General features: G+C 41.6%; 1 protein-coding gene across 1 annotated transcript in view; it reads left to right on the top strand.

Annotated features, from left to right (window-relative positions):
* The first annotated feature begins 3,175 nt into the window (after positions 1 to 3,175).
* Positions 3,176 to 23,268, top strand: part of TMEM41A (transmembrane protein 41A) — a 28,886-nt gene continuing 8,793 nt past the window's right edge. The window contains exons 1-4 of the mRNA XM_073633442.1: positions 3,176 to 3,333; positions 15,396 to 15,549; positions 19,763 to 19,924; positions 22,990 to 23,128. Of these exons, the coding sequence (XP_073489543.1) occupies positions 3,230 to 3,333; positions 15,396 to 15,549; positions 19,763 to 19,924; positions 22,990 to 23,128 (559 nt within the window). The 5' untranslated portion in view covers positions 3,176 to 3,229. The remainder of the gene's footprint in view (positions 3,334 to 15,395; positions 15,550 to 19,762; positions 19,925 to 22,989; positions 23,129 to 23,268) is intronic.

Genomic DNA, 23,268 nt, shown 5'->3' on the forward strand with positions numbered 1-23,268 from the left:
CCTTTGTCTTACAGGTGTTTTTTTTTTTGTTTTTGTTTTTTTTTAGTGGAGTGGGTTTACAACCACTTTAAGTGGTTAAACTGAGCTCATCTACAGTCCAAAGTTCATTCCTTTGATTTAAAAGAAGGAGAGATACGTTGTATCTATTCTCTATCTCTCTGCGCTGTGGAATGTCTTTTATTTTTATTTTTTATTTTTTTTGACGGCTCTATCTCTGCACTAGAATCAGGGAAATATATAGGTCCTCTTTGGGGGGAAGGGGGACAGTGTGTGCAAAGGAGTGGACAGGAGAAGAGCAGTATACACAGGGAGGGGGCAGTCTATACAGACAGGCTCCCTCACTTGCTCAGAAAAAACAAAATAACTTTGCGCTTACTCAATTGTGCAAGCAGCTAACACGGCAAATAGAAATTTTGCTATAAAGGATATATGTAAAAAAGTGAAGCGCTAAAAAATGTACTTGAAGTGAAAAAAAACTAAATAAATAACTACATAAAAAAAAAGTTTATAAACAGTTCTGGGACGTTTAAACATCTGTATGGAGAAGACATCTCTGTGAAGACTCCTAGGACCCCATCCCCTGTTGGCCATCAGGGCTTCCCCTCTATTGCCGGTGGGCAATATAAGCTTGTCTGACCCATACAACATATGCTGTTTTGGGTCCCAACCTTCCGGTAAGCCTCCATTCACTTGGGTGGTGGTATCCTCACAATCCTTGGTTTATATGTATGACACTTTCATGAAGGCTTCCAGGACTATACTCTCGTCTGATTATCACAACTTCTCCACCATTGCCGGTGGGCAATATAAGCTGGTTTGCCCCACATAGCGTATGCTATTTTGGGTTCAAACTTTCTGGTACGCCTCCATTTATGTTGGTGATGGTATTTTCACTATTCAGTTACTTATGCACATGGTGACCACAATGGCTTCACACAACGATGGACTATGATTCAATATAATATATATGATGGACATTTATAAACATTAGAGTTTTTTTTCACTTCAAGGTAAATTTTTTAGCGCTACACTTTTTTACATATATCCCTCACTTGCTGACGCTGACTGTCACAGTCAGCTTTTAAATGTAATTGTTGGCTTTTTCTTCAATACCTAACAGCCAGGAAGGAGCTGTCATTCGGTCCCTCATTGTATATACTGCTCTTCACCTCTCCTGTCTTTCTCTGCCCCAGAAATGACAGCTCCAGAATATAGGGGGAAAAAAATGGGAATTACATTTAAAAGCTGATAATGAAAGTCAGCGCCGGCAAGCGAGGGAGCCTGTCTGTACAGACTGCCCCCTCACTGTGTATATTGCTCTTCTCCTGTCCTGACTCTCTCAGTTTGTCAGTTTACATTCGCTTTTCTTCCGATCTGTTTTTTTGACGGATGAAAAATAGGCCTTTCATCTGTTATAACAAAACTGATGTTAACGAAAGTGGATGAAAACGGATTAAAATAGATTTTTCCATAGACATGCATTGATGTCTGTTTTTCACCCGTCAAGGGATGGATGAAAAACGGACAAATGGTCCGTATGTGTGAAAGGGGTCTAAGGTGCAAAACTGTGAGGGTTTACAACTCCTTTATGTATCACTTTAATTTCTGTGTTGTCTTTGTTTAGTCTTTTACATTTCTTTCTTTCAGATTCAGCGTGCACTGATAACAATGCAGTCCTGTGTGGGGTCCTGTATGATGCCTTTGCTTGTGCTAAAAAAAAATTAAAGAGGAACTGCAGTCTGCTCACATAAATTGTAATGTAAACATCTTTGCCATTCTGCAGTTTCCCTCCAACCAGTTTGCATATTATTTTATATATACTGTGATTCTGTACTTGCCAAATATGCTACAGAAATCTTCCTCCACTGAGTCTGGCTGCTGTCATTTTAACTGTGGGCAGCTACTGCCTGTTCAGTTCCTGGATTTACACAGAGACACAGGAGGCACGCCTCCAGCTCCGCAGCTCTCATTGGCCCTCTTATGACTCATTCCCCCTCCCTGACAAACTCTCACAAGAGTTAAGCTTCGTACATGCGATCAGATTTTCGTTCGTTTTTTGTTGCATGCTATTCTTGTGTCGAAAGTGAAGAGGTTACTCACAATACGAAAATTCTCGTACGACAGAATACAATGTCATAAGTGACATAATGTGTTGAATAGTTTTGTATGTATTCTTTAGTTTCTAAGCATGCATAGTCTTGCTCTTACGATTTTTTTTGTACAAAAACCGTACGGTTTAAACGAAAATTGGACGTTGAGATCACGTTCGACAAAAATTTTATAGTCTGCACATCCAGCTTTTGCCTGACGAAAAACCGAAATCGGCTGTCGAAAGCACTGTACTAACGATCCGAAAATCGGCAGATCATTCGTCAGACGAAATTTTACTTCTGATATTCGTATCGTGTGTATGGGCCTTCAGAGAGAGAAAGCTGTGCATGATGCATACCTCCCAACATTTTGAGATGGGAATGAGGGACGACTACTACCAAACGTATGTAGGCATAGGACGGGTCCCCTGCCACACCCCCTTAAAGGAAAAAGTAAAAAAAAAAAAATCCACAAGTTTTTTTTTTTACCACTACTATTCCTTTATACTGGCTTTTACAATTTACAAATGTGGCAATTTAGAATGATGTGGATGAAAGGTTTAGCACTGAGAAACACTTTTTGAAGGATAAAAAGTGCATTTTGTACGCAACTATATGGATCAGAGCAAAATGAGGGACAAATGAGAAGGAAAGAGGGACATTGCTCCAAATCAGGGACAGTTGGGAGCTGTGCATGATGTCATAAGCCTAGGCTAATGACCAGACAAGAAACAGGAAGTGGGCTGTATAAGGTATTTACTGGCAGAAAAAAAATGTTTTACCATCCAAATTTAAAACAAGGGCAGAAGATTTAATAGATGGAAAGATGAAAAAACAACTGAAGGTCTGCTTTAACAACATTCAAGACTAACAAACTCTTATTGGTTGTTTTTCTTTGTATCATGCAGTGATATTTGATGCTGGGCAGTACAATAAAGAGCCCATTACACCGGAGGACCACTCATTGTAACACACTCACATCAAGTTGTAATATTTTAGCTTAGCGTGTAAAACTGCTGGTTGCCATGGTTACTAGACGCCACCTTCACTTCCTGTCCTTTCAGCTTGTGCTTCCCCCGGGCTCAGTGGCGCCGTGTTGTTAGTTCCGGTATGAGCTGGGTCCTTCGCTGACTGGCATCATGCGCTCGCTGGCTGGCTTTTTCATGGTGTTAGGCTGCGCTACCGTCTATCTGTATGTGCTGAGCACCCGCCTGCGCCCTGGCCGAGGACAGGAAGCCGAGAGGTGGGTGCTGGAAGGGTGGGAGCAGACACGGGCAGACAAAGGGTTAATGCGAGGGGGGGGGGGGGGCATGGAGTGTCTCCAATTGGGATTTCACTGACCCAAACAATGATCTGCTGCCCCAGCTTATGATACCAATAATTCCCATCAACTGGATGTAATATAGTGCTATGTTTATTAGCAGTATAGATCGATTTCCTGTATTTATTACCAGTAAGGGTATATTTCCAGTATTTCTTACACTTTATTCTATTTCCTGTATTTATTACCAGTAAAGGTGTATTTTCTGTATATACACTTTATTCTATTTCCAGTATTGATGATCAGTCTCAGCCCTCTCCTGTAGGATGATATGCAATCTCCGCCATGCACACTTTACACTGATTGCCGCGATCAAAATCCATCCCAGGGAGATCTGGGCTGAGGTCAGCAACTTACACCGAGAGAAAATCTGAACTCTGTGATCAGAAAGAAAGTCAAAGCAATGGAAATCACCCATTTTTTTCAGAAGGTGGTTTATGACATAACAACCAACTGATATTTTTAAGTCAATTTTTGTCCAGTAATAGCGGCAGATTGGTAAGCTAAGTGCAGCGGCGCACATTTAGAAACACATTGATGGAATAAGTGGGATCGCTGACAAGGCCACTGATCTCCCCAGAATAAATGTATCAGGTGGCATGTTGAACCCTGGACTTGAAAGTGATGCTGGCGATCCAGAGTGGCTGGGCCAAAGCTAAGTTTAGGAGAAGCGTGTGTATGTGAAATCGGATAGGGAATGACGTGTTCATAGCAGACGGGACAACGCTCACATGTGGACATGACCAGTCTTGGCTGTTTACTTTGTGGATTCTCACAGTGGATCCTGGATGTGGGATCATTCTGTGATATTATTGGGACAATTTAGAGCTGCACGATTCTGGCTAAAATGAGAATCACGATTTTTTTGCTTAGACGATAGATCACGATTATTGCGGCGTAACATCGTCTTTCACATTAAAACAAAAAAATTGGGATAACTTTACTGTTCCGTTTTTTTTTTTTTTTTTTTTTATTCATTGAAGTGTAATTTTTTTCCCAAAAAATTGCGTTTGAAAGACCGCTGGGCAAACACAGTGTGACATAAAATATTGCAGCAATTGACATTTTATTCCCTAGGGTCTCTGCTAAAATATATATAATGTTTGGGGGCTCCAAGTAATTTTCTAGCAAAAAATATTGATTTTAACTTAAGAAACAAGTGTCAGAAAAAGATTTAAACTTTAAGTGGTTAAACTTCCTGCATTTACATGTTGTTTAAAAACTTGGCAGACTGCCTGGATTTTTTTTTTCACACAGAAGTTTATCCCTTTCATCTAAGAAGGAAGAGTTAGTTAGGATGTTTCATGTTAAAAACTTGGCAGACTGCCCAGATGTTTTCTTTTGACAGCTGAGTGAGCAGATAAGTCTCTCCACTTGTTATATGAAAGAATCAGCAAACTCTGCAATAGAGATCGTCAGGGGGCACAATTTTTTAACGATTAATTGTGCAGCTCTAGGAGAATTCTAATTCCAATGTGTTGTTTTGAAATTTGAATTAGCCACTTACCCTCCAGGAGGTTTTACCCCCTTCTTGACTAGGCCATTTTTTTGCTATTCTGCATTGCACTGCTTTAACTGGCAATTGTCATGCAACAGTTGGAGTTATTTACTAAAACTGGAGAGTGCAAAATCTGGTGCAGCTCTGCATAGAAACCAATCAGCTTCCAGGTTTTATTTGCCAAAGCTTACTTGAACAAGCTGCAGTTAGAAGCTGGTTGGCTACCATGCACAGCTGCACCAGATTTCTCCAGTTTTAGTTAATCTCCCCCATCTACATAAATTAAATTTAGATCCTTTTTTTTTTTTTTTCACACACAGAGCTTTCTTTTGGTGGTATTTAACTACTTCAGCCCCGGAAGAATTTACCCCCTTCCTGACCAGAGCAATTTTTGCGATTCGGCACTGCGTCGCTTTAACTGACAATTGCGCGGTCGTGCGACGTGGCTCCCAAACAAAATTGATGTCTTTTTTTTTACCACAAAGAGAGCTTTCTTTTGGTGGTATTTCATCACCTCTGCGTTTTTTATTTTTTGCGCTATAAACAAAAAAAATAGCAACAAATTTGAAAAAAACGCATTATTTTTTACTTTTTGCTATAATAAATATCCCCAAAAAATAATTAAAATAACATTTTTTTCCCTCAGTTTAGGCCGATACGTATTCTTCTACATATTTTTGGTAAAAAAAATCGCAATAAGCGATTATTGATTGGTTTGCGCAAAAGTTATAGCGTTTACAAAATAGGGGATAGATTTATTGCATTTTTATTAATTTTTTTTTTTTTTACTAGTAATGGCGGCGATCAGCGATTTTTATTGTAACTGCGACATTATGGCGGACACATCGGACATTTTTTACACATTTTTGGGACCATATAAAATGGCACTGTCAGTGAAGGGGTTAACTACTAGGGGGCGGGGAGGGGTTAATCAGTATTGGGGAGTGTTTTCTAACTGTAGGGGGGATGGGCTCTGATTCCTCCTGTATTGAATTGTATTGTACTTGTACTGTCCTCCCTAATGTTGTAAAGCGCTGCGTAAACTGTTGGCGGTATATAAATCCTGTATAATAATAATAATACATCAGTTTTTCATCCGTTTTTACATCTGCCAGTCCTTAACCACATGAGTCCTGGAGCCATTCTTTCATGCAAAAACAGACCATTTGTCTGTTTACGTCCGTCTTTTTTTTTTTTTAACAGAAGATGATTACCCATTTATATCCGTTTTTCTATTGAGATGCATCTATGTCCGTTTTTCATCCATCAACGGATGGATAAAAACAGACAAAGGGGCCTTGGTGTATATTGATTGGTATGCGTGAAAGTTTTAGCGTCTACAAACTATGGTATATATACTGGAATTTATTTATTTTTTTTAATTCTAGTAATGGTGGCGATCAGCGACTTATGGCGGACAATCTGACACTAGCTGATGCTGGCTGGAGGGTTAACTAACTGACACTGACATCAATAGTGACACTTATACAGTGATCAGTACTAATTCTATACACAGTAATGCCCTGTACACACGGTCGGACTTTCCGACGGAATATGTGCGATTGGAGCTTGTTGTCAGAAATTCCGACCGTGTGTGGGCTCCATCCGACTTTTTCCATTGAAATTTCCGACACACAAAGTTTGAGAGCAGACTATAAAATTTTCCGGCAACAAAATACGTTTGCGTAAATTCCGACCGTGTGTGGACAATTCCGACGCACAAAGTGCCACGCATGCTTAGAATAAATTCCGAGACGGAATTGCTTGGTCTGCTAAAATTAGCGTTCGTAATGGATATAGCACTTTCGTCACGCTGCAATGTTTTAAATTGTCTAATGCAGCGCACTCTCTTCTTTATAATGCTAGAAGAATGAAGTTGTTTTTCTGCTCATATTCACACAGAGTTCTCACAAACTTCTTTCTTTTTTATTTCTCGTGATTTCATGAATATAATATTTTTATTTGTCACATCTACCGAAAAAAAAAAAATATTTTTTATATTTATTTATTTGGTATTATTTGTTGTTTTTTTTTTTTTTTTTTTTAATCCAGATCTTCTGGGTTTTTTTTTTTGTTTTAGTTTTTTTGGTGATCTCCAGAATTGTTTTGAGTGTGTTTTGTGTGTCAAGTAACCACAACACCATTATTATCTTGTCTTTTTTAATCTCAAGGAGGTTGGTTATTGTTGGTGTCTCTTGTTAATTTCACATTGTATTTTTGAAATGTACCTGCCTACTCACAAACAAACTGTCCTTTTTGAAGGAAAACACACATAGGCAAGTGTTAGTTTAAAAAAAACCCTTTATTAAGGGGTCCTAACCAAATAAAGAGGGAGGCAACGCTGGAGAAACAGCAGAAATTGGCGAAGCCTTTGGCCCCCAGGGCACACATCAACTATTTTCAGGCAAAATTGGTGGCCTGAGGAGTCCTTATCTAAGGGAGTACAATCTGGTCCAGAAGTCCAAGAGATCAGGAACAGCAGCAGATGACATACATGTCCCCAGGCTGTGGTCATACAAGAGCATGCATCTTTTGTCAGACCAGACTGAACCCAGGCCATCACTTTCTTGTCTTCCTTCCACTCTTCCTTCCAGGCTGTGTCTGTGGTGGAGGTGTGGCAGGAGGAGGAGGATGCAACTCACTCAGGTGGGTATTGGGTGTGATTTGGGCCCTCAACCCCTTATTTAATGTTTTATAAATTATTTCCTCACACATGAGGCGTTGGCCCTCCTCCATGTCCTGCAGTTTGGTGGCAGCCATGGAGGCAAAGGCCTCTTCACGAGTGGGGGTGGCTCTGAGGGACGCAGAAGCCTCCTGAATCAGCCTGAGTGCTGACTCCTCCACGTTACTCCTCTTCCTAGGTCTTTTGTTTGGAAGGCGGAGGGGAGGAACCTGTGATTCTGTCAGGCTCCTACTGGGCCCGGCCTCCTCCTTGCTGCCACTAACTCCCGCCTCCTCCTGGCTGCCACATTCCACAGCCTCCTCCTGTGTGCCACATTCCACAGCCTCCTCCTGGCTGAGGTCTTCCTGTGTATGAAAAAGGGACATAGTTTTAGTTTTTTCTTCATCAATCACACACAGTTTTCATCTCATGACTGTTGCAAATTGAATGTTAATAAATAGAAAAGACTATGATTCTGACCCCAGCATTTTTCATTCTTGTCACAATTATTTTTGCCCACTACTATCTATTGATATGTAAACGCCTTTATTAAATCAGCAATTAGTGATCAATAACAACATCTAGTAAACGTAATTTATGTTTTACCAAGAAATATGTAGAACAATGCTATACCTGGCTCAAGCTGGGCTCCTCCACTTCTTCCTGGCTGGAAGTCCCAGGTTGGACATCGGAAGCCTCAGCTGGGGTGGAAGATAGGGTGGAAGGTAGGGTTGAGAGTGATTCCCTGACTTCAGTCTGGTCTGACAGAAAACAAAGTCTTTCTGCTGCTGTTCCTGATCTCTGGGAATCCTGGACCTTCTTGCGCTCCCTAAGATATGTGCTCCTCAGGCCACCAATTTTGGCTTTTAACTAGGGGATGGTTGCCGTGGGGGCCACTGGCTTCACCAACTCCAGCAGTTTCTCCAGCGCTGCCTGCCTCTTTTGTTTATGATTATAATGCGGGTGTTTGACCTGCCACAGACAGGGAAGCTCCCTGTATTTGTCTATGAACAGGGGAAGGAAGTTGTGATCATTGAAGCCATCCATTTTCTCTGCAAGACACAACACAAGACAAACCCTAATGTCAGGCTAAACACTCCTAATCTTGTCCCAACATAGGCCTCAGTCTATAAGCAGTATAGGCCCAAGTTAAAATTGTACCTTCGTTATCACGATCGGCGCTTCCAATACTCCTTCCTCCGCTCACAGATCGTACTTACGACGCACGCGTGTTACGCTTTATATAAACTGCGCATGCGTGAAACTCCGCCCGCCTCTGACGTTCTTTCTAGTCTATTCCCTGCCCCTTTTCTTTCTGCGCAGTGGGGGAGAGCACATGGTGGAGACAGAACAGGTGCATGATAATAGCAGCAACGAGGAGGAAAGCCTGGAGCCAGAAACGTCACAATCCTGCAGGAGATTTAAGGCCTCAAATATGGCCTTTGTAGAGATGGTGGACATATTGAAAAGGGCCGACTATGATGGGAAGTATGGACCTTACCCCAACCCAAATGTGAGAAAGGCCAAGATCATGGCTAAAGTTGTGAAGAGTCTGCACAGGAATTTTGGGGTACAATGATCCAAGGATCAACTGAGGAAGTGGTGGTCGGACCTCAAATTAAGGGAGCACGATCAGTATAGAAGGATCAGGAGAGTGCTGCAAAAAAGTAAGTAGTCCTGTGTTCCTATTCTTCCTATTTTCATTACTTTTGTGCTGCTCCATGTGCTTTTCTTTACTGTTGTACAGTTTAAAATGGCAACTTTCATGTTCATGGGCACATTAAGAAAACATTGTTCGTTCGGCCACGATAAAATACGATGTTTTAGCCAGATGCAGTTCAATACCGTTTTTCTGGCCTACTTCTATTAAAAAAACTTTGTTGTCTAGATGGGTTTGTAACTAGAATGAAATGCAAACTAGATTCTGTGTAAGGAGAGGACACTCAGCAGCTGTTTACACATCTGGACGCTGGAGCACTAGTGTGGGACACAAGAATACCCTTTTTATTAGGGGGCCCACACAGATGCTCCAGTGTATACTATTGGGGTGTCTCCATCTGTGAAACTCGCACAAAACAGGTAAGTATTCAAGCTTTACAAAGGACAAAAAAAAATTCTTCAGCTTGGAACTCTGCCAAAACAGACAATTGTACCCCACTTCCAAGCAATGTTTCATATTCCTATTTCTGCCATCAAATATCTGTGTGCTAAGTATACCTATTTTTGTTCACATAGGGGAGAAAAGACTCGGAGGACACCACTCATCAGAGGACACCAGGGACCCCCCACCTCAGGAAGAAGGGGAAATCCCTCAAACCCAACCAGAGGAGGAGGAGGGAGACGTAGAAATATTCACCACGACAGGTGAGTGTCTGCGACCACAGCCTCAGGTAATAGATGGATGCCTGCATATTTATAATATATGGTTTTTGTTTTTGGTTTGTTTGTAGGTGATCGGGATGTTGTGGAAGAGGAATGTAATTTCACCAGTGAAAGTGCCCAGATCCTCATCGGGGAGATTATGGGTTGTAATAGAGATTTAGAAAACCTAAAGGAAAACATCAATGATGTTCAAAACAAAATGAAGAACATCATTGATGTTTTAGGGAGAATCTAAAACACCCAGAAATCCCTAAATGTCTTTTTTTTTATGACTAAAATTTTTTACATATGTTAAAAGCCAAATTTAGAAGATGCACACAGTGTGTCAACATGTGCTATCTGCCATCACGAGAGATCAATGTATGCGTTTTGTGGGTGCAACCCCTTCCTCGATAATAAAGTAGCTGAGAGGAAGGGGTTGCACCCACAAAACACGTCCATTGATCCCCCATGATGGCATCTAGCACATGTTGACATTAGGCAATTTGTGTGCGTCTTCTAAATTTGGCTTTTACAGGGGTGACATCACCCCATCTGCTGAACGCAATATCAAACACAGTTTGTACATACTCGTGTCTGATGTTGCCTTCACTTTATAAAAGTTGAACTTTGTAAGTTCCAGAGTTGTGTATTTTCTTATGATTTTAAACATGCCTGTTTTACCTTAAAAGGCGATTTCTACTTAATGTGACCTAAAAAAATGTTATACAACAAACATGCTGTTTTTTTCAAAAACCCTTTTATAAACGCACGTGATTGTGCTTTGATTAAAAAGATTGATCATCAACAATGTGTGGCTTCTTCTTTCAATGCTCAAAAGCATTTTTTGGAGTAAAGTTGGTGTTTTCAGTGGCAATGGGGGTTATTTACTAAAGGCAAATCCACTTTGCACTACAAGTGCAGTTTCAGTGCAGTCTCAAGTGCACTTGTAGTGCAAAGTGTATTTTCCTTTAGTAAAAAACACCCAACAGTGCTTTATAATTTTACACAATCACGCCATTTTCATGATTCCCCAAATTTCAGTCATGGTGCTGAAAAATATTAATATTTTTGTCAGTAATGCATTACATACATTAACAACAAAAACAAGGTGTGTGTGTAGCAACATAATAATAGTTAGCCGAAGAAGAGATTGTCACCTCATGTGTCAACGAAATTTCATTTGCACTGTTGAAGAAAAAGGCCAAAAAAATATAACGTTAATAAGAGAACCGAGGAGACAGCTAAAAGAAAGCCAAGCAGTAAATCAAAGCAAATATTTGTTCAGTTTCAAATATATTTTTATTTTAAAAATGTCTCAGACATTGTCTGGCATATTGATGGCCCCCCTACCCGCAAAGTATTCCATGTATCTTATACGGACCTCGCGGGCACTCTGGGGGGCAAGCCAGGACGGCCACTTTCAAGCGCCGTCAGGGTTGGTTCATTCTGACTTCCTGCCTCAGGCCTGAGGCAGCATAGTTCAAAGAATTTATCCTTAAAAAGTTGTGGAGAACACAGCAAGACAGGATGATGTGATTGAGTTTATATTCCGCCATGTGTATCGGTGTAAGAAATAGGCGGAACCGGCTGGCCATTATTCCAAACGTATTCTCCACCACTCTTCTGGCTCTGGCCAGCCGGTAAAAACCCTCTGGTCCGGGGTGAGGGTCCTCATAGCGAATGGCCACATAGGATGGTCCCCCAGCGCAAACACTTCATCCGCAACGAAGACGAATGGGAGTCCTTCCGCATTGTCTTCTGGAGGTGGCAAGCCCAAGCTGCCATTCTGCAGATGCCTGTAGAACTCGGTCTGGGCGATGACTCCGACATCCGGCCATTCTTCCCCACGTCCACATACAGGAACTCGTAAGTAGCCGACACCACCGCCAACATCACAATACTGTTGAATCCCTTGTAGTTGTAATAGTATGACCCCGAGCTGGGGGGTGGGACTATGTGGACGTATTTCCCAATTCCTCAGTTGCCGCTCCGCAGTTGGGAAAGTCCCACCACTGGGCAAAGTGGGAGGCCACAGTCTGCTATTCCTGTGGCGTGGAAGGAAACTGTGGAGTCAAACCAGAAAAAAAAAAAAAATAGTCATTTTGCACATAAACATTGAAAGCAGATTAGACACAAACATTCTTGGCCAACATCAGTATAACATTTATTTTAGGGAGTATTTAAAGACAAAAATATAAGGTCCACTTATCAGATTCATCACCCCCTCTGATGGCCCATTGTAAAAATTTTAGGGGGGGGGGGATGTTTTGGACAGGTAACCCTCTCCACTTCATTGAGAGATGAATGCCTAAATAATGTGTATTACTTTGGCCAGCCCCTCCTTACTTACACTATTGGCAGCCCACTGGACAGGTAAGAAGTGTCATAATACAAAAATAGGACTACACACTGTACAAATTGGAGCACAATTTTAACATTCTGCAGTTACCTATCAAGATAATAATAGGATACAAAAACTTTAAACAGTACCATTTGAAAGTATTCAGGCAGGCCCTTTCACTACATGCTTTGGTGAATTCATCCATAAATCTGACCACAAAAGAGGTAGGTATAGTGTGTATGGGTTTGGTAAAGTCAGCAGATAGAGGATTGGTATCGATTGACTTAGCGGTTGGGGGGAGGGTTCCAAATGAGTTTGGGACCCAAAAAAATGCCTCTGGCATTCTTCCAGAATTTAAGGACATAAATAACATTTGTACATATTTTAGAGGGTGTTTAGGGTAAAGCACTACAATGGAGCTGACAAAATACATTGTTAAGTGACTAGGTGAGGTGGATATAGGCCCAGGAGAGCATGCTGGGGAGGTAAGTGAAGGCAAATATGCATAAAGGACAAAAAAAAAAAAAAAAACGTTTAAAAATTCCAGCATGCATGACGACAAAGGGGACATTCACAGCATATTACAATCATGGTAATTGGGGAATGATGAAAGAAATACAATACATTATCAAACATTAAATACAATAGAATGTGATGTTAAAGGATAAATCTTACCTTAATATAGTTCTTCTGCAGGACCTGTATGATGGCAGAACAGGTCTCCTCAGATCCCCAGAGCCTGGGGGGAGATGCCTGTCGAGAACTTGAGGTCCTGCGGGCTTCTCCCCATCGCCAAGTACCGCAAGGTGGCGACTAGCCTCTGCTCCGGAGTGATGGCTTGCCGCACGCAGGTATCCTGCCTGCTGATAAAAGGGGTCAGCAAAGCCAACAAACGGTGAAATACGGGGTCCGTCATCCTGAAAAAGTTCCTGAAATCATCAGGATTATTCTCACGGATCTCACGGAGCAAAGGCATGTGACAGAATTGGTCACGCTGGAGCAACCAATTCTTGGTCCATGAACTCCTCCCCACCCTGTTCATGGACTGGGCTTGTGTCAAGGTAAGAACCCCAACACCAAGCCCCCGCACAGCACGAACTCTATGAGTAGTACGTATACGCAACATGGCTTCAAAATGGTCGGCTGGTCAGAACGAAGTAACAGAACGCACTGAAGAACAGCAAGGCCTGTGAAGAGCGACCTGAAAATCAGTAACAAACGGACAAGAACACACTGAATAAACCAATGGGAACTCACTGCACGCACTGAAGACCAGATACAAATCCACAAGCGCAAACTGAACAGCAGAAAAACGATCTGAAAACCACGAGTCTGAAAAGCGCGAATCGTCTCTCACCAAACTTTTACAACAAGAGATTAGCAAAAGGAGCCCAAAGGGTGGCGCGCTTGGTTCGGAACTGCCCTTTTATAGTCTTGTCGTACGTGTTGTACGTCACCGCGTTCTTGGCGTTCGGAAATTCCGACAACTTTGTGCGACCGTGTGTATGCAAGACAAGTTTGAGCCAACATCCGTCGGAAAAAATCTAATGGATTTTGTTGTCAGAATGTCCGATCAATGTCCGATCGTGTGTACAGGGTATTACTGTACTAATGACACTGGCTGGGAAGGGGTTAAAAATCTAGGAGCGATCAAGGGGTTAGTTGTGTGCCTAACAATGTGTAATATGTGCTGCTTTTACTAAGCATCTTTTTTTTCCCCTGCTCATCAGGGAATATAAAACCAGCAAGATTGCCTGTCAGTGAACAGAGCTCAATATTGTTTACAATCACAGAGCTCTGTTCTGTAAAACACTGAATCGATCAGCGGGTCACGGCGGTCAATCATTGGCCAGGACCTGCTGATCGGCTTGTGCTGTAACGAATCACAGTACGGGCGTGCGGATCATGTACTAGGTACGTGATCCAAGGCAGATCAGCCGCACTGCCATTGTAAATCTCAGCAAGCAGTTAAAGTGTAAAACCCTAAAATTCAAAACAAAAATGTACATCTACTAGAATTTATGAGCCTTGTGATTTTGGAGTGCAGGCTTGCTTTTCTTGTCTTTGCGATTGGTGATAAGTGATGAGCTCAGACAGGTTTGGATTAGAATCTGAACCACGTGTGCGAGCCCGCCAGGGAACTATTACCTGTAATCATCCGAGGCCTCTGTGTTCCCTGCCTTGCAGCTGTATGTATACAAAGGGACATCATGACCCGTCAACACTTGTGTCAGCATTTTGCAGATTTGCATTATGACACACAATGACATTCAACAAAAAGTATATAGCAATGTGCTTTAAAATTGAACAACACGCGTTATCCTTTGACATGTTGACATTCATTTTGATGCATGTCCATTTATTTCAATGGAAAACACATCAGGAAGGACAAAACCCATAGCTGTGAGTAGACCCTCCAAAATTTCTGTAAAGCTTTTTTAGTTTTGGATAATGATTGGAAAGGAACAGTTTATTTATGTTGTCTGCCTCCCATTTGAGAGATTTCAATTCACATCCTGGGGTTGATTTACTAAAGGCAAATAGGCTGTACACTTTGCTGGGGAATTTTCCCCAGAGCTTAGTGAGTGTGATGAAGCTCTGTTCACTTCCATCACCCAATGGTGTTCAGTTTTTTTTTTGTTTTTTTTTCCCCTTGCGTGTGATTGGGTATTTTTTGCAAGGTGAAATTTAACCACATTCACGAAGCTAAGGGGAAAATTCTCTTGCAAAGTGAACAGCCTTTTTGCCTTTAGCAAATCAACCTCAGGATATGAAATCTCTCAAATGAGACACAGACAACAAAAATAAACTGTTTGGTTTTAACCCTTTCCAATCGTTATCCAAAACTAAAAAACCTTGCAATGGTGCAACATGAAGTTTGCATAAAAGGAAACGAGGGCAATTCCTTTTTTAAGTAGTTCTCACCAGAACAGGTGTCCCTCATCACATTTTGGATTTCCTATTGCTTTCCATCTCAGTGACTATGGTCATCAGGTCAAATAAAGGTGGTAAAGAGACAGGAAAACTACCTAGCAGAGATGCAGACACCAATAAAAACTTGACAGGGGTACTATTCCTCCCTTACTGTATTCAATTTTTATTTGTTTTTGTTGCTGCAGATCTTTGGTTTTCCCTTCTGACTTGGATGAACTACGGGAATTGGCTGACTTCCTGCAGGAGTATAAAAGAGAGCACCATGGCTATGTTACTGTATTGTTCTGTAGTGCGTACTTGTACAAGCAGACTTTTGCTATTCCTGGATCCAGCTTCTTGGTAAGAGTCAGAAGTTATTTTATAAAGGGGTTTACTTAGAGAATGATGGCCCACAAGCTCTACCTCTTTTTCTAGTGGTCATAATAAATTTTTTATGTAAAAAAAAAAAAATTTGAGCTGAATTGCGGGTAAATATGAAAAAAACATAGCGGTTTTGTAGTTAGTAAAAAGCGTTAAATATATCCTTATATGCAGCTACGGTAAGTTGGCTGAATTTCGATCAGTGGCACACTCCCCTCAACAGATGTAGATAATTGACTTCTATTGAAGGCCCCTTTCACACAGGGCGGATCCGTTGGACGGACTCCGCTAGCTCAGCGGGGGACCGCGCTGTTGATCCCCGCTGAGCAGGTGGATGACAGGTCTGTTTACGCTCACTGTGCTAAAACAGACCTGTCAGAGCCTCGCTGTTCTCTATGGGGAGATCGGATGAAAACAGACCGCCTGTCTGTTTTTATCCGATCTGCTGGATGGATGGTAAACATATCACCATCTGTCTGTTTTCAGCTATCTTATCAGATTGCAAGAGGGTGTCAGCGGACACCTATCCGCTGACATCCGCCTGCCCATAGAAGTCAATGGGTGGCCCGCTTGGATCCGCCTGAAAAACGGACAGGCGGATCCGATCGTGTGAAAAGGGGTGAAGGTACGTGAGAAAATTGTGTTGATCATTGGCTGCAGCTGCTAAACAGTGTATATTGACAGCGGCAATACAATTTCCCAGCTGAAGGGGGATGGGTGAATGTTTTTCCTCCATCTGCCTCATTTGTGTGGATAAATCTGTTAGGTGTTTTTTTTTTTTTTCTCAGCACACTGATTTCCCAGCCTTAAGCATAGTACACACCTACACACTACTAGTTTTTTTCCGGCAGCTCAGGTCGGAGCCGCTGTACTAACAATCCAAATCTCCCCTGCTGTTTTATTGTGTTCTGACAGGGGGACGGCCCCCCTATCCGAACACTCCGGTCAACGCTCTCAGCCATTGGCTGCTGGTTTTCCAGCATTCTTGTCCGACAGAAGCTGGCCAAACCGACTGCCATACATTTTTATTAAACCGACCAATGTTGCCCGACATTTGGCCTGTGTGTTACTAGGCTTAAGTACAGTGCCTTGAAAAGGTATTCATACCCCTTGAAATTTTCCACATTTTGTCATGTTACAACCACAAACGTAAATGTATTTTATTAGGATTTTATGTGATAGACCAACACAAAGTGGCACATAATTGTGAGGCGTGCATTTGTATTCAGCCCCCTTTACACTGATACCCCTAACTAAAATCCAGTGGAACCAATTGCCTTCAGAAGTCACCTAATTAATAGATAAAAATGTAAAAAATACAGCTGTTCTGTGAAGCTCTCAGAGGTGTGTTGGAGAACCTTGGTGAACAAACAGCATCATGAAGGCCAATGAACACACCAGACAGGTCAGAGATACGTTTGTGGGAGCAGGTTAAAGCAGGGTTAGGTTATAGAAAAAATATCCCAAGCTTTGAACATCTCACGGAGCAATGTTCAATCCATCATCCGAAAATGGAAAGAGTATGGCACAACTGCAAACCTACCAAGACATGGCCATCCACCTAAACTGACAGGCCGTGCAAGGAGAGCATTAATCAGAGAAGCAGCCAAGAGGCCCATGGTAACTCTGGAGGAGCTGCAGAGATCCACAGCTCAGGTGGGAGAATCTATCCATAGAAGAACTATTAGTTGTGCACTCCACAAATCTGGCCCAAATGGAAGAATGGCAAGAAGAAAGCCATTGTTGAAAGAAAACCATAAGAAGTCCGATTTGCAGTTTGCAAAAAGTCATGTGGTGGACACGGCAAACGTGGAAGAAGATACTCTGCTCAGATGAGACCAAAATTGAACTTTTTTGGCCTAAAAGCAAAATGCTATGTGTGGTGGAAAACTAACACTGCACATCATCCTGAACAGGTGGCAGCATCATGTTGTGGGGATGCTTTTCTACAGCAGAGACAGGGAAGCTGGTCAGAGTTGTTTGGAAGTTGGATAGAGCCAAATACAGGGCAATCTTAAGCTCCATACACAGATTTTCTGCTGATTTTTGTGTTCAGATTAACCAAAACCATGTGGTGCAAGGGCCTCCCTGATTGCATACAAATTGAAACTCCTAAGGTTTGACCTCATATTATATGGTTTTGGTAAATCTGAAGGAAAAAATCAGCAGAAAATCTGATAGTGTGTATGGAGCTTTAGAGGAAAAACTGTTATGCCTGTACACACGGTCGGATTTTCCAACGGAAAATGTGTGATAGGACCTTGTTGTCGGAAATTCTGACCGTGTGTGGGCTCCATCACACATTTTCCATCGGAATTTCTGACACATAAAGTTTGAGAGCTTGCTATAAAATTTTCCGACAACCAAAGTCATGTGTACACAAATCCGACGCACAAAGTGTCACGCATGCTCAGAATAAATTAAGATATGAAAGCTATTGGCTACTGCCCCGTTTATAGTCCCGACATACGTGTTTTACGTCACCGCGTTCAGAAAACTTTGTGTGACCGTGTGTGTGCAAGACAAGTTTGAGCCAACATCTGTCTGAAAAAATCCATGGATTTTGTTGTCGGAATGTCCAATCAATGTCCGACCGTGTGTTCAGGGCATTAGAGTCTGCAAAAGACTTGAGACTGGGGCGGAGGTTCATCTTCCAGCAGGACAACGACCCTAAACATACAGCCAGAGCTACAATGGAATGGTTTAGTTCAAAGCATATTCATGTGTTAGAATGGCCCAGTCAAAGTCCAGACCTAAATCCAATTGAGAATCTGTGGCAAGACTTGAAAATTGCTGTTCAGACGCTTTCCATCCATCTGACAGAGCTTAAGCTATTTTGCAAAGAAGAAGGGCAAAAATATAACTCTCTAGATGTACAAAGCTGGTAGAAACATCCCCAAAAAGACTTGCAGCTGTAATTGCACCGAAAGGTGGTTCTACAAAGTATTGACTCAGGGGGGCTGAATACAAATAAATGCCACACTTTTCACATATTTATTTGTAACAAATGTTGAAAACCATTTATAGTTTTCCTTCCACTTCACAGTCATGTGCCACTTTGTGTTGGTCTATCACATAAAATCCCAATAAAATACATGTATGTTTTTGGTTGTAACATGACAAATGGTGGAACATCTTAGGGGGTATGAATACTTTTTCAAGGCACTGTATATGTCTTGATATCAGCATTCTGTATGCAGTAGCACTTAGACTTAAGCCTCGTACACACGGTACGATTGCTGGCCAACCGAGTGTCTGAGTTTTGTCAAAGGAGTGTGTGCCAGGGTCTTGTCTTGCATACTAACGGTACACAATTGTTGTGCCACAAACACGAAGGTAGTGACGTACTACGAGGAATTTCAGCTCTTGAGCGCCACCCTTTCGGCCCCTTCTGCTAATTTCATGTTTGGTGAGCAGTGATTCCGAGCACGCGTGTTTGTACTTTCGACTTTTGTGTGACGGATTTGTGCACTGACCATACGAAAATCTGACGTCAAACTATTGTTCGCCGAAAATTCACTAGCCTGTCATCCGACATTTGTTGGCTGAAAGTTGGACAATTGTCAAAAGAAGCGTACTAACGATAAGATTTTAGGACAAGTCTGTCAACAGACAATCCCCTGCCAACAATCGTACAGTGTGTACAAGGCTTTAGAGAGGGATGGTCAGAACTAGCAGCCAACCAGGAAGAGGTATGGACAGAGTGACGTTTCATCAATGTGCTGCTTCTCCTTCATTGAGTAATCAAGCAGACCTGGAAATGTGTATTAGAGCAAGCTTTGCTATTGCTGTAGTGGAGGTTGAGGAAACTGTCCGACAAGGGGTACCTGGGTTACAAATTTATTGTTAGGTAACCTATGTTATGTATTACAAATTTAGTTTGCTTAGCATTCAGGTTTAAAGGCACAATGTGCTATGGGAGGCATATTCAGTAGGTTTCATATTTAAAGCTTCACTATTTATCACTCCAAAGCTTGCAAAGAAAAAAAAAGACACGTCTTACTAGTCTTGTCACTGCCACTTCCCCCTCCACTTTCACCACAAGGTAATGTGAAAAAAAATCAGCATGGGTTGGGGATGGTAAAAAAAAAGTTTTAGCCAGGACTGGGGCTTTAGCAGTGTAAAGGTTATAAATATTAGGTGTCTTTCTGTTGTGCTTGTTGTCTCTAAGCTTTATCCTGTGCCTCTGCAGAATCTTCTGGGTGGGGCTCTGTTTGGACCCTGGCACGGCCTGTTTTTGTGCTGCACACTAACTTCATTGGGAGCCACATGCTGCTACCTGCTCTCTCGTGCTTTTGGCAAGCAAATTGTAGTCATGTACTTTCCAGAGAAGGTGTCCATGCTGCAGAAAAAGGTAAGTAAGCATATGTGATTTACATTTGCCAAAATGATTATGTATGTTGAGGGCCAGCTTTAGGCCTCTTTCACACTAACGATCCGTATGTCCGTTTTTCATCCTTCCGTTTTCGGATGAAAAACGGACATACATGAATCTCTATGGAGCGTCGGATGTCAGCGGTGACATGTCCGCTGACATCCGACCCGCTCCGATCCGAAAAGTGTAACGGAGGAAAAACCTACTTTTCCATCCGTTATCGGATCGGGTGACGACGGACACTACGGTCCGTCATCATCCGATCCCCCCATAGGGGAGAGCGGCGCTCTAACAGGTCCGTCGCTGCACAGTGTGCAGCGATGCACCTGTCATCTTCCTGCTCAGCGGGGATCGGCGGAGTGATCCCCGCTGAGCAAGCGGATATTCACGGGGCGGATCATCACTGATCCGCCCCGTGAGAAAGAGCCCTTACACTTTCTGCCTCTCTACACCAGCTGTCTTGTGTCACCCTTCAACCTCAGGCACAGTAACAAGACCAACTATCAAAACAAACCTAGTCCATGGCGGGAGCATTTGGATAAACAAAACAATTATGGAATTTGTCACTATGGGGTTTATTTACTAAAGCCGGAGCGTGCAAAATAAGTCTCACTTCTGCATAGAAATCAGCTTCTAACTTCAGCTTGTTCAATGAAGCTTTGACAGTAAAACCTGGAAGCTGATTGGTTTCTATGCACAAGTGAGCCTGATTTTGCACTCTCCAACTTTAGTAAATAAACACCTCTGGAAGAAGGTTTCCCCTTTTCCTATGAGAACCAATGCTTTCTGTCCCAGTGACAATGATCACCGGGATTAATAGAGAGGGCAAATCTGCACAGCAGGGACACAGACAGCAATAAAAATCTGACAGAGCTTCCAACCCTTCCTCCTTCTAAAACTAACAAAAAAAAAATAAATCAGTTTTGGCCTTAAGCTGAACATACATTTTACAATCTGATTGAACAATCTCTATTAGCTCTAACAATAAGTATGTAGTACCTTGAAATTACACTACACATAGTCTCTGCATACAGTATGTACCTATCTGCTAAATACAGATGAAATAAATATAAAGGAACCAATACGTATGTTGTGGAAGGACCTGCCTGATTGGATACAAATGAATTGCAAAGTTCAGGTAGGTCCTCATTTTACAAACTTTTGGTAAATCGAAAATTGATTGTGAGAGATGATGGTGGTAAGATTGTATCATGTATAGTGACCTATAGATGCACTTGTTATAAATTTTTAGCAATATATAAACAAACCATTTTAAAGGTTTAGTCTACCTTTTGTGAATATGTTTTAGGTTACATCTATATTTTAGGGGTGTAACATGTAAAATGGTAACATTCCCCAACTTTCTACCTTCAAACAGGCGTTCACTTACCTGAATTGTGGGGTTCTTCTCCCCAAAACATTTAGTTTGCTTTTGTATTCAGTGCATCTGTGCATGGCTCTACCTACTTAGCCATGTTTTCCATTCACACGGAACAGTAAATGGAAGACTATAGGTCCCATCTGCCATCAATGGAATACAAGTTTGGTGGCATCGCTGCACTCATCAATTAATTACCCCCCCCCGCCCTATAACTATAGGTCCATAAGGACCTGGGGCTGGAGGAAAAGTCTGTTGGACCCTGCAATGCCCTAATTGCAACTGCAGTGCTCTGCAGGCTTCAATGCAGAATATTTATAAATGCACATTTCCATTTTTGTCAATGTGGGTGCATTTATAATTTTTCTTTCCAAAGGTGGACTACACCTTTAACCTCCCTGGCGGCATTCCCGAATCTGGCTTGGGGTGAGAATTCAGTACCAAAAGCGGTAACTCCGAGCCAGACTCGGGATCGCATCGCAGGATCCATGTAGAGGTTACTTACCTCATCCCCAGGATCCTGTGATGTCTCCCTGCTGTGATCTGCGAGCCGCCGTGTCTCGCTCGATTCACAGTGCCGAGCTCCGTTCCCTGCGAGCAATGCGACGAGCGAGGACGGAGTTTGGCACCAAATTCAAAAAGTAAAAAACACAGTATACTGTAATCTTACAGATTACAGTACTGTATCAAATAATTACACATCCCCTTTGCCTCTAGTGGTCTGTCCAGTGTCCTGCATGCGGTTTTATATTATAAATACTATTCTTTCTGCCAGGAAACTGGAGATTGTCCATAGCAGCCAAAAAATGTCTGTCTACGTCAAAAGTGCTTTTAGACCAGCTAGAAAACGGCGATAATAAATTAGAATCACTTGCAGAATTGAGCGATAGTGATTCGTGGGGAAATTCGTCATCAAAAACTAAAAGTAATGACAGCGACAATTCTGCAACTGAGCAAATATCAGTGTTTTTGATTTGATTACATTATTGAATAATTGTTATTATTATATTATTATTTGTTATAATTATTTATAGTTATTTATTATATCTCCTAGATTGTAAGCTCTAACAAGCAGGGCCCTCTGATTCCTCCTGTATTGAATTGTATTGTAATTGTACTGTCTGCCCTCATGTTGTAAAGCGCTGCGTAAACTGTCGGTGCTATATAAATCCTGTATAATAATAATAATATTATAATTTTTTATTTCGTTTTTCAAACTTTATCATACCTGGGATGTCTACTAGACTCTTGTTTGGACAGATTTAAATGAGTTATTCCTAAGAATTACAGGCCTACAATATAAAACGCCAAATTTCCATGCAAAATAATTGTACCGCTTTCAGCATCAAAAATCTGAAATAATCATACCGCCAGGGAGGTTAAGAGATCCAGTAACTATTACCTGCTTGTTGCAACGTACATTTATATATGTATCTGATTTATTCAGCAGAATTTTAACAGAGAACACTGACCTATTCACATCAGTGTGCTCCCACACAGAAGCTTACTATCTAATAAACCATTTGCTGTGCTAATGTGAACTATGACAGGGTACTGAAATATACCAGTGAGAGCGCAAAAATATCTTCTTTCAGAATTTTACTTGATCATGTTTAGAATATGTAAATGATATCTAATTCTTTCAATGCTATTTACTGTTTTCCAGATAGAAGAAAATCGTAGCAGTCTTTTCTTTTTTCTCCTTTTCTTGCGCTTGTTTCCCATGACACCTAATTGGTTCCTGAACTTGTCTTCACCCATTCTGAACATCCCAGTTGGACAATTTTTCTTCTCCGTCCTTCTTGGTATGTAGTGATAATAACTGATAAAATCGCAGTTGTTCAGTTTTACACTTCAATAGTCCTGAACATAAACAAGCAAGAAGAAATCGTGCTATTTTAAAGTCCAAAATTAATATAAACACATGGGCAGGTGAAATTACAGA

The sequence above is a fragment of the Aquarana catesbeiana genome, linkage group LG06 (genome assembly GCF_042186555.1).
Source record: "Aquarana catesbeiana isolate 2022-GZ linkage group LG06, ASM4218655v1, whole genome shotgun sequence".
Lineage (NCBI taxonomy): Eukaryota > Metazoa > Chordata > Amphibia > Anura > Ranidae > Aquarana > Aquarana catesbeiana.